Source organism: Dama dama, chromosome 14, assembly GCF_033118175.1.
Source record: "Dama dama isolate Ldn47 chromosome 14, ASM3311817v1, whole genome shotgun sequence".
NCBI lineage: Eukaryota > Metazoa > Chordata > Mammalia > Artiodactyla > Cervidae > Dama > Dama dama.
Genome location: NC_083694.1, coordinates 39,033,199 through 39,045,131, shown reverse-complemented (window position 1 = coordinate 39,045,131; position 11,933 = coordinate 39,033,199). Strand labels below are relative to the sequence as shown.

The 11,933-nt window shown below is 48.3% G+C and overlaps 1 protein-coding gene across 1 annotated transcript; it reads right to left on the bottom strand.

Moving 5' to 3' along the window:
* Positions 1–5,881: 5,881 nt before the first annotated feature.
* On the bottom strand, positions 5,882–7,078 carry NPPB (natriuretic peptide B). The gene is made up of 3 exons (XM_061159774.1): positions 6,953–7,078; positions 6,433–6,679; positions 5,882–5,898 (listed from the first exon to the last, which is right to left on the bottom strand). Exons 1-3 carry the CDS (start codon positions 7,076–7,078, stop codon positions 5,882–5,884), a joined length of 390 nt encoding a protein of 129 aa, XP_061015757.1.
* Between the last annotated feature and the right edge of the window lie 4,855 nt (positions 7,079–11,933).

The following is an 11,933-nucleotide window of genomic DNA, read 5'->3' as shown; positions in this document are numbered from 1 at the left end:
AACCCATCACATTCCTGGCATGACTCTGTCAGACCTAAATAGCCTAAAGCAGAAGCCCCAGTTGGGAGAAATTGGTAGGACACTGGTCCGTAGTTAGGAATGATTGCTTTAGACATTGAAAATGATGTTCTGTTTCTTTGGTGCCAGTTGGAGGTCACTGAAACTGAAATTTGGGGGCAGGTTGCCCAGGGGAAAAAGCCCAAGGCAAGTGTATTTGCTAAAGCTTTTGGGGCTTGTACTTCAAGTGAAATAAGAGTGAGCGGAAAAGGGAAGTATTAGTCAACTATTGCCATGTGACAAATTACCCGCCTCTTAACAACCTTTTGTTTTTCCAGCCGCAATGGCTGTTGCTGTGCACGGGCTCTCTCTAGTTGCTGGGAGCGGGGTCTACTCTCTAGTTATTGTATGCTTGCTTCTCGTTGCAGTGGCTTCTCATTGCAGTGGCTTCTCGTTGCAGTGGCTACTCTTGTTGCAGAGTATGGGCTCTAGGGTGTGTAGGCTTCAGTAACTGCAGCGCGAGGGCTCAGTAGTTGTGGCACACAGGCTTAGCTGCCCCTCAGCGTGTGGGATCTCAGTTCCCAGACCAGGGACAGAACCTGTGTCCCCTGCATTAGCAGGTGGATTCTTAATCAGTGGACCATCAGGGAAGTCCCTACCTAAGCAACTTTAATCAACACATATCTATTATCTAACAGTTTCTGTGGACCAGGTATCTGGCTCTGCTTAGTTGTGTACCAACTTGCTCAGAGCTTACACAGGCTACAGTTAAGATGTTGGCCAGGGCTATGGTCATTTCAAGGCCTGGCTGGGGACCTGTTTTCAAGGCCACGCGTGTGTCTTTTGGCAAGCCTTGGGTCCTCACTGACTGTTTCCTGGAGATGTCGTTTCTTATGACATGGACTTCTCCATAGAGATGCAGCTGACTTCTTTCAGGTAGAGAGAAAAACATTAGGTAAACCACCATCTTTTTGTAACCTAATCTTGGAAGTGGTATCCCATCATTTTTGTTGTCCTCTGTTCATTAGAAGTGTCACTAAGTCCAGCTCATACTCAGAGGGAGGTGATTACCAAGGGCATGAATACTAGGAGATAAGCATCACTGCAGACCATCTCAGAGGCTGCCCACCACAGGTAAGGAAAGAAAAAGAGCAAATACACAGTGATATGTTACCAAGTTGGTCACACCTTTGAGAAAACAATTTAGTGGTAGGTTGGTTGGTTATTGGTTGGTTGGTTGGTTGTTGGTTGTTTGGTCATGGTGCACATCTCCAGAGAGTTTCATGGAACCCAGCATCTTGGAACAGTCTGTGAGGAAAGAAAAGGATGAGGGCACTGCATCAGATGCTTTGGACTCCTGTAACAAAGTACTACAAACTGGGTATCTTAAAACAACAGGGCTGTATTGTCTCACAACTCTGAAGGCTAGAGTCCAAAATCAAGGAGTCAGCAGGGCCATGTTCCCTCTAAAACCTGTAAGGTAGGATCCTTCCTGTCTCTTGCAGCTTCTGGTAGCTGCCAGCAGCCTTTGGCATTCCTTGGTTACAGATGCATCTCTCAGATCTTCATCTCTTCCTTCTCTGGTTTTCTCTGTTTTTTTCTTTCTTTTTTTGAGGGGGGGGGTTCCACATATTTTCTTTTTTTTCCTCCATTTATTTTTACTAGTTGGAGGCTAATTACTTTACAATATTGTAGTGGGTTTTATCATACATTGACATGAATCAGCCATGGATCCACATGTGTTCCCCATCCTGATCCCCCCTCCCACCTCCCCCGATCCCTCTGGGTCTTCCCAGTGTACCAGGCCCGAGCACTTGTCTCATGCATCCAACCTGGGCTGATGATCTGTTTCACCCTAGATAATATACATGTTTCAATGCTGTTCTCTCGAAACATCCCACCCTCGCCTTCTCTCACAGAGTCCAAAAGTCTGTTCTGTACATCTATGTCTCTTTTTCTGTTTTGCATATAGGGTTATCGTTGTAAGGACACCAGTCAGACTGAATTAGGCTTCCCTGGTGGCTCAGACTATAAAGAATCTGCCTGCAATGCAGGAGACTCAGGTTCCATCCCTGGATCTGGAGAAGGGAATGGCAACCTACCCAAGTATCCTTGCCTGGAGAATTCCATGCACAGTGGAAACTGGTGGACTACAGTCCATGGGGTCGCAGAGAGTCAGACATGGCTGAGTGACTAACACTCACTCACTTATACTGAATCAGGAGCCCACCCTACTCCAGTATGACCTCATCTTAATTTCCTCTGCAATGACCTTGATTCACCACACCCCATCTAGCACACCACCCATGGACATACCTGGAGTACATGCCTTCCTTGGGGGCCTCACAAGGAGGAGGAGTCTCTCTCTGGATAAGGCATGAGGGTTCTGCTCTCTCCCCCTGATGCAGGAAGAACCAAGTAGGGAAGCCTGGAGCAGGGGGCCAGTTAGGAAGCTGGTGTACCAATATAGGCATGAGTGGTGAGGGAAAGGAGGAATGAACATGGTACTGCCTGGGTGGTCCAGTCAAAGAACGGAGTCAAGGAAGATTCCAAGGGCTGAAGTCATCAAGGGTGGGGAGCCCTGGAAGAAGGTTTACTCATTCGGGAGTGTCTTAGTTTGGGTTCTCCTGAGCCTGAGACATGTATTCAAGCAAAGTAGTTTATTCTGGAGACAATCCCAGTAAATATTGGCAGGAGACTGGGGAAGTGACCAGGGAGAGGGGTTTAGTGATCATAGTGGGCAGCTGCAGCTTAATCTCCATCCCCTACAGAGAAATCTGGGGACCAGTAAAAATGTACACCACCTGTGAACCGAGGGTCCTACTAGGTGTGGGTCGAGTGCTGCTCCTGGTCCATGTCAATTTCCCAGAACATCCTGCCTGCCCCCAGGAAGTGGGCTCTGGCTGCCAGAGAAAGTCCTTGGGCAGGAAAGTGGGGTGCTTCCAGATGGAAGTAGGGCTGGTGTGCACTGTGAGGACAGGGATTGAGTTTGGCAGTGTCAGAGACACAATACTAGGGGCAAGAAAGTGGGAGTCACTGTCCCAGGGCTGAAATGCTGTAGAATGCCCACACAGTTCCATGAGGCCTGGCTCTTCATCCCATGAGAGAAACAGGCCACTTAGTGGAAATGCACTGATTATCATGAGAAATTCTACAGAGACAAAGATAGACAACTGAGAACTGCAAAATGAACAAGACAAATGGCCAGGTCCATGACTTTGTGCTTAGACCTATTTCTATGGGGGTAGGGATGGGGGAGGATGCATTCTTTTTTTTGCCACAAATCATTCTCAGGAAGGTCAAAGCTGCCCCAAAAAGGATGGAGAGGGGAGTGTAGAATCTATGACAAGAGATGAAGAATTCAGGTCCAACACTGTCCTGACTTCAGTAGCTTCAACACTGGAGACCCAGCAAAGCAGGCCCACCCTCTACTGAAGCTCCTTTCAGCTGCAAAGCTGTGGGCTGTGAAGCATGGGTCTGTGTCCACCAACATGTCTTTCTGGGTAGGTTATAGTGACAAGCATCCATGGAGATACATAATCTGGCAGCTTCTTTGGAGGACAAGGTTGATCATAGGTAAGTCAGGGAGATTAAGGCCATGGCTGTAGCTCCATGGGGATGTGTTTGAAGGGGCCAGGGTCACAGGTCAGGGAGGGCTGGTTTTAAAGGGCTTCATTAGACAGTGCAAGTGCCATTTCACTGCCCACAAACACCAAACACAGGCGGAGCTTGCTGAGATGTCATTCCATTGGGCACATCAGCCCACCAACTCCCCACCCTCCAGAAGTTACATTTGGCTCTTCGGTTTGTTTTGGAGTCCTTTTTCCTGGACCTTGGCTTGGGTGAAAAGCCTCAAGTCAGAGATGTATCTCTATCATGCACAGACTCTATCACCTGAGCCATGTTTATGGAAGAACTGGACTTACCTGGAAGACTTCTGAAGTGCTGGCTGGGTTTGTAAAGTAGGTGTTCTGGGAGGAACCTGTCTTCATCACCTGAGCAGAGGAGGGAAGTTGACAATAGGCAGTGGCCACAGATGTTGAATTGACTGATGCCATTACGAGGGGACTGTCCATCCCACCAGCAAGCCTAATTCACTGGCCTGGGAAGGGATGGCTTGTTCAGTGATTAGGTGGATGGATGCTGGGCCAGCCTGTGTGGGCTTGAATCCTGGCTCTGCCACTTTACCAATTGCAAGACCCTGAGCAAAAAATATCACCTTTCTGGGCCTCAATTTGTAAAATGAAGGATAATAAGAGTTCTTCCTGCATAGCTGTTGTGAGGTCTAATATGAGTTCGTGGAACTGTGCCTGGACTTTAAAAGTCCTTTATAAATGTTAATTATGCTAATTAATCATTACCACCCAGGGTCAAAACATTGCCCAGAGGCAAAGATGACTCTCAGTTTTTTTGTTTTGTTTTGTTTTGAGAATTAATTGGTCCTAAAACCTTATTTTCAAAACTTTAATCTCATTAGATATCTATCACCTCAGATGCAAACTGGGTTAAAATGAGAGATAATACAAAGATCCACCAATTCTGGTTTCCCCTCACTCAAGGAAACATCAGATGAGGACAGCAGGAAAGTCATAAGAGTGCAGTTAAAGGTCTGGAGTTCAGGGAACGAGTACAGGCTCTGGATTCACGAGGATCCCTGCTCAAATTCTAGCTCTGGAACTTAGCAGCTGTATGCTTTCAGGTAACATGCTTCCCTTTCTTGGTCTCAGTTTTCTCGTCCATAAAATGGGGACACTCAGAGTCCTGTCCTCCTGCTGAGCTGGTGCCATAAAAGGCATTCTTGGCAAAGGAAACTGCATAGTCTGAAAGCAAGAGAAAATTCCATCACATGACGTGGGATGCCTGGAACCCAAGATGCAGGGGGAGGGGCATCCTGAGAGCAGAGGGCCCCCCTACCAGGACTCCCAGCTGATTAAGGCAGCACAGTAGGGTTCTGGGGTTTGTCTCTTTTCCTGCCTTAGAATAAAAATCTTTCCTCTCCAGGGCAGAGAGGAAGTAAAAATGTGGGACCCCCAGGAAAGGGCACTCTGAAATGCTGGGCCTCTTTCAGGCACTTCTAAGCTTGTGGGCTCAGAAAATGAAAATGCTATTAAACTCGGGGTTTTGAAGTCACCTTTCCAGGATGACACCAGAAATTGAAGGCCTGAACCTGAGGTTGGAGGCAGGAGGGAGAACTCACACTCATCAGGAATGCAAATAAGCCAGCATGCCCCTCCCCCGCCCCCCTAATACACACACACAAACACACACACACTGCCCTTGATCTCTGAGAGCTTCTGGAAACAACAAAATATACGGAGAGTGCCTCCAGTCACAGAATTCTAGGCAGAAGGAAGGCTATTGTCAAGGGGCAAATACCCTGCCACACACCCTCATGCGGCAGGAGTACATCAGGGTCCATTCAGCTCCCATGGAGAAACTGTCAGGCTTTCAAAAGTAGTTTCTGGAAAGTGTCTCAAGTGTCTGAGGTGTTTAGGGACATTTCAGAACATGAAAAAAAAACCTTAAAGAAAAGTAGTCCCCCTCCCACCAACTGCCTGATCATCAGCCCTTGAAGCCATGTCCCCACCCCACCATTAAATGAACACCTTTGGAACCTGCAAGAAAACACAGGGTTTTGATTTTTTTTTTTTTTTTTTTTAATGATTGGTTACTTTTTAAAACACTGAGACAAATGAATTTCAAAAGGAAAAAGCTATAATATTGACTTTATTTCATCATGGGGAATTTGTGTCCAAAGACAAGAACCATCTTATATAAAACAACCAAATAAATAAATAAATAAAAATAAATAGGAGTTGCTTCCAAGGGGATCAGGGGTTGATGGAGAATCAGATGCAGCCATATCTGCAGCCAGGACCTCCTTTTAGTACCTCCTCAGCACTGTGGGGGAAAAAGAGAGGGTGATGATGACTTTGGGGTGGGAGACAGGCAGGATCTGAGCTTTCCCTCACCCTGTGCCACCTGTGCCACTCCCCTCTTCAGTTCATCTGCATGTTTGGGGCTTTGGAATAACTCATCTCCCTGGACATCCCCTTCTCCTTGTAAACTGGGGATTACCATCCCCCTGGTAACCCTCTCCTCTGCCTTCGCAGCTTTAGACAGTTCAGGGGAAACCAGGAGGAAAAATGTTAAGTACTCTTTCTGCTCCAAGGAAGGCCCGCTGAACAGTGACTGAATTACATCCTAAGGTGATTCTGCCCCTTTCAGTCAGAGGCAGGAGGTGGATAGAAGGGGCTCCCAGACATGATAATGAATGTTGTCCAAATTTAATATTTCCAGAAAGGCATGCCTTGGCCCTGAGGACTGCCAGCAAATAAGAGTGATGTTCTTTGTTCAAAATTTGGTCCCCTGAGACATGGGACCCAGAAGTGGCTCTAATGGTGATGTGCAATGGGAATGGGGGTAGGTGCTCACCGTTGCAGCCCAGGCCGCTGAGGGAGCCGATCCGATCCAGCCTCCGTCCAAAGCAGCCAGAGTCGCGCATCATCTTGGGGCCCCTCAGGGCCCGGAGTATGCTGTGGTGGGGCCGGAGGAACCCCGCGGGGGCTGCCGCCGGGGAATCCCAGGTTTCTTCCAGGCCCTGGCCCTGCTGGAGGTGCTCCACGCCCAGCTGCTCCGCCTGCAGCTCCGAGACCCTGTCTCGTAGACGGTCCAGCAGCTCCTGCAATGCACGGTGGGGGAGCCGGAGCTTCAGAAACCCGCACCTGGGCCCAGTCGCCGTCGACGGCGCCAAAGTGATCCAACCGCGCTGGGTACCGGCTTCCCGCACCCAATCTCGCCGTTTTCTGATTCCCTTCCTGATTCACGTATCACTAATTCCCAAGGGAGAGTGGGGACCTCTTGGGATGTAGGTGCGGGGTGGGTGGGGACCCGTTAATTGCTGCTGTCCGCGCCCTCCCGGCGAACCGGGTTTACGCAGTTCGGCAGCGCTCACCTGTAACCCAGGCAGTTCCGAGGCCGGGCTGGGGCCACCCAGCGGGTGGGAACGACATCCTAGCAGCGACAGGTGCAAGAAGAGGATAAGCAGGAGCGCCCGGGACAGCGCCGTCTGGGGGTCCATGTCGCTGGCGGAGCGGATAGAGGTTGCGGCCGCGGCTGCTTCGCTGGGTTGCGCTTCACGTCTCACCTTCTGGTGCCCGGTGGGCGCTCTCCCGGATCCTTGGGCAACAGCGGCCTTTTTATCCCTGGTCCTGGGAGCCGGGCCGGCCCTGCCTCTCTGGGTTATCTCTGATTTATCGGCCGCATTCCGGCCCGACCCGCTGAGCTCAGGGCGGGGGAATGTACCTCTCCGCGCCGAGGGGGTGGAGGCCGGGGAGAGCAGGCCTTGTATAGAAATGGGCCTGACCGGGAGCTGGAACGCGCGCCCGGGGTTGGGGGGTGGGGGTTGGAGGGGTGGGGTGCGGGAGTGGGGGCGTAGGCAGGGAGGGGTAGACACCAATAGGTCCTTCGTCTCCCTTTTCTTCCTTTCCTGCCAAAACGCCGGGGGCATTAGCGTGGATTTTTTTTCTCTTTCCTCCCCACCCCCATTCCTGGGTTGAGCAGACAGAACCCCAGCGATCAGAGACCCGACGCAAATGCCGAGCGCACGAGGTGACTCACAAAGAACAGCCCCAGCCAACACCCCATCACTGCAGCGCGTCTTCCCTCCCCGCCTGGGACTCGGCATCCCGCCTGGAAGCGCGCAAGCCTGCAACCCTGCCCGGCGCCAGACCGCCGGTCCCTCGGGCGCGCTGACCGCTGTCCGTGGTTCTGATCACGCTGAGCCACCAACGCAAGAGTTCTTGCTCACCTCAACTCCGGTCTTGCCAGAAAGACAAGCACGGGGCAGGGGCCAAGAGACGCCTGAGACCCCCCTCCCCGCCCTCTCACGACCTCCTGCACTAGGATGCTAATTCTCCAGTGTCACCTGATTAAAAGTCTGGGGATGACAAAGAACTTCTGGAATGCTGACCCTTCTTCCGTCCCTTAAAGGGTAGAGCTGATTTGACAGGAATTTTGAGAGGCAAAGCCCAGAGATGAAGTCATTCAGGAATGCCTTCTATCACATCTCCTCCAGGTGCCAACACCTCCTCTCCCCGACCAAGTCAACATAACGGAAAAAGCAAGGACTACTGCAAGATGGTTATCTATTTAGTGGGACACTAGGGGTGTGAAGGAGTGTCTTCTGCAGTGCCTCCTTCAACTGTTCATCTAGGATCTCATTCCCATTTGCAGCTCTGGTCTGCAATTTGCAGGTCTGGACCTCCTGCCTGTGATTGCAAAAGGGGCTCCAAGGGGGAAATGGCCCTGGGAAGAAACACAGCAGATTAAATCCCCCCTAAAGTGTACATGACTGATGTCACTGCCCCTTCCAGATAACTTGTGTTGGCAAGCATCAGGATGAGGGAGAAGGGTTGTTCAAGAAAGGAAATGTGTTATGACAGGAGTGGAGAAAGGGGCAGAAGCTGGGACCACTAAGCAAATCTTGCCTGAAAAATAGCACCTGCCAGGTATTGAGTGAGAAAATTATTATCATTGTTCTTCATTTTTTTGGATAAGGAAACTGAACTCAGAAAAATTAAGGTACTTCTTTTTTTCTTTTTTACAGCAAAATTGATTTTTTACTTTAATCAAGGTACAGTTGATTTACTTAGTTTCAGGTGTATAACATAGTGGTTCGATATTTTTATAGATTATACTCCATTTAAAGTTATAAAATATTAGCTGTATTCCATATACCATATATCACATCCTTGTATCTCATCATTTTACACCTAGTAGTATACCTCTTAATACACTACTCCTATTTTGCACCTCCCCCATCCCGCTCTCTAATGGGAGCCACTAGTTTGTTCTCTGTACCTCTGGATCTATTTCTATTTTGCTATATCATTCATTTGTTTTAATTTTTTAGATTCTACATAGAAGTGAAACATATAGTGTTTGTCTTTCCTGGTTGTACCAGTTTCCATTCCCATTGACAGTGCATCAAAGTTCCCTTTTCTCCACATTCTCGCCAACATTTTTTATTTGTGGTCTTTTTGATGATAGCCATTCTGACAGTTGTGAGGTGATATCTTATTGTGGTCTTGATTTGCATTTCTCCAGTGACTAATGATGTTGAGCAGCTTTTCATGTGCCTCTTGGCCATCTGTATGCTTTCTCTGGGAAAACATTAAATCAGATCTTCTCACCATTTTTTCGTCTGGTTTTTAAAATATTGACTTGTATGAACTGTTTGTTTTGGTTAGGAGCCTCTTATCAGACACATCATTTGCAAATAGTTTCTCCCATTCAATAGGTTGTCTTAATCTATTTTCTTAAGATCACACAATTGACAAGTGCTAAAACCTGGATTCTAACCTAGGCAGTCTGATTTTTAGACCTGAAGCTCTTAATCACAGCCAGGGTGATTGCTAGGTGTTTCTACTAAAGAAAAATTAGATTACCCCATGGTCATTTCTAAAGTAACAGAAAGCTGTGCAGTGAGGTATGTGTAAGTTTGGTCCCTGACACAAGGGGAAGGAGGTCAAGCAGAGGCAAGTCCAGCATTTTACAGATGAAGATGGGGAAGAGGTAAGGGCTGTGTAAAGATGTCAGTCCTGGAAAGATTCTGGGAGCTGGAACAGTGTGCGTGTGTGTGTGTGTGTGTGTGTGTGTGTGTGGCGCACACACACATGCACACCACGGGAAGAATATCCAAAAATTAAACGGCAGAGAAAGACAACAAAAGACAGCCAAGAGCAGAGCTGAGACAAGGCTGGGGCTGCTGAGGGTGTAGAGAAGAATCCCTAGAGCTGGAAGTCATGAGATTAAGGGTTAGGAGCAAGACAGAGTCCATCAACCAATACCTTTCAAGAACTAATTCTGTATCTGTCCTGAGTCTTGCTTTGCTCTTCTGCAAAATGGGCATATGCTCCCTCCTTTCACAGACTAAAAGGGAGAAAAACGTGTTTTTGAAGTCAATAGCAGTGTGAAAAGAGCCAAAGAATTCAGAAGACATATGAGAGTTCATCTTTGCTTCAAAGGAAATTCTGTCTCAATGGGGAGACAGAGCCATTCCAGGGGGAAATGATAAAGTGCTGAGCACTCTGACCAAGCCCCTATCTTCTCCCAGTGGAGGGGACTGTGGAAGAATACTTTAGGGCAGACACAAGACTGAATACACACTCCAGGGACTTCTGCGCAGGGAAGGACAGCTCTTACACCAGATCATTTCCATCAACATTTATTGAATGCCTACTCTGTGCCATGTACTTTTCTACTTCTATTTAATGGAGCTATGTTATAGCACTACCACCCAAGAATTAAATGAAATGGATATGTGGTAAGCTGAATAAGAGCCTCCCTAAGATATACATATCCAGATTCTCAAATCCTTATGCCTTTGAGGAGCATACAGTGTAGGGAGAGAAACAGACAGCCACAGGCCCCCAGGGTAAGGTGGTGACCGATCCAACAATGAGACCTAGGTTCTCTGGGAGCATCAGGAACACTCAGTTGAGGAGACAGCTTCCTGGAGAAGGTGGTTCTCGACTAATGCTTGAAGAATAAGAATGGGTCAGCCATGAGAGAGGAGATGAGGAGGGTTCTGGGCAGAACTGGGGGGCTAGTTAAGTGTTCAACTACCTCTCCTACCATCTTAGTCCATTCAGGCTGCTGTGTGAACTAGGAATACCATAGATTGGGTGGATTAAACAACAGAAATTTATTTCTCTTAGTTCCGGAGACTGGGAAATACAAGAATCAAGGTGCAGGCAGATTTGGTGTCTGGTGAGAGCCCATAAGTTGTCTCCATTGAAATCCCACATGACAGAAGGGGTGAAGGAGACATATGGGGTTTCTTTTAAAGATTTTTTGATGTGGACCATTTTTAAAGTCTTTAATAAGTTTGTTACAATATTGTTTTTGCTTTAAGTTTCAGTTTTTGACAGAGAGGCATTTGGGATCCTAGATCCTGACCAGGAATCAAACCCACACCCCATGCATTGAAAGGCAAAGTCCCAACCACTGGGCCACCAAGAAAGTCCCAGCAGGGTCTTTTTTATAGATCCCTTTCACGAGGGCTCCACCCTCAGGTCTTAATCACCTCCTCAAACCTTACCTCCTTACACCATCACATTGAGGGTTAAGTTTCAACATATGAACTTGGAGGGATACAAAAATTCAGTCTGTAGCACCTAGGCTCTTGGTGGAAGGAAAAAGATGCAAGAAAGAAAGGTTTGGGATAGCTGGTCCCATCAGGGAGTGTGGTTTGGCTGTATTATGCTGAGTTACTTCCCTACAGCTTCTCTTCACACCCTACTTCTAGCCCAGCCCTGGGCAGCTATGGGGCAGCACAAGAGCACTGGGCATCCAAGGACAGGGGAAGGCGGGGCAAGGAGCACTGCCCCAGGAGTCAGCAGCTGGCGAGCCTCTGCCTACTGCTATCTCACTGAATAGCTTTATGCAAGTCCTTTCTATGCACTGGGATTCTGTTTCCCCTTGTGCAGAAAGAAGGAATTACACAAAAACGTTATTATAGTCAACTGCCCCTACCTAGTTCTTGGTTAGGTCTACTTGCCAACTCCCAGCCCCCAGCAAAACCTCCATTCTTTACTACCCTTAGACTTTCTCCAAAAGCCAGAAACCACCCGCAGAGGGTCTATCAGATCCTTCACAGCAGTGGCAACCCCGTGTGTGTGTGTGTGTGTGTGTGTGTGTGTGTGTGTGTGTGTGTGTTTGTGTGTGTGTGTGTTGAGGGTGCTTTAGAAACCAATCTGAGTGTTTAGATTGTCTCTGCTCTTGGAGTGGACTTCTAGACTTATGGTTAACAGAGGAAGGCCTGAGTTTGGTAGCCTGGAGGAAAATAGCTATTAATTCTTCCCACTCCATGTCTAGCTTCCCAGGTGGTGCAGTGGTAAAGAATCTGCCTGCCAATGCAGGAGACAAAAGAG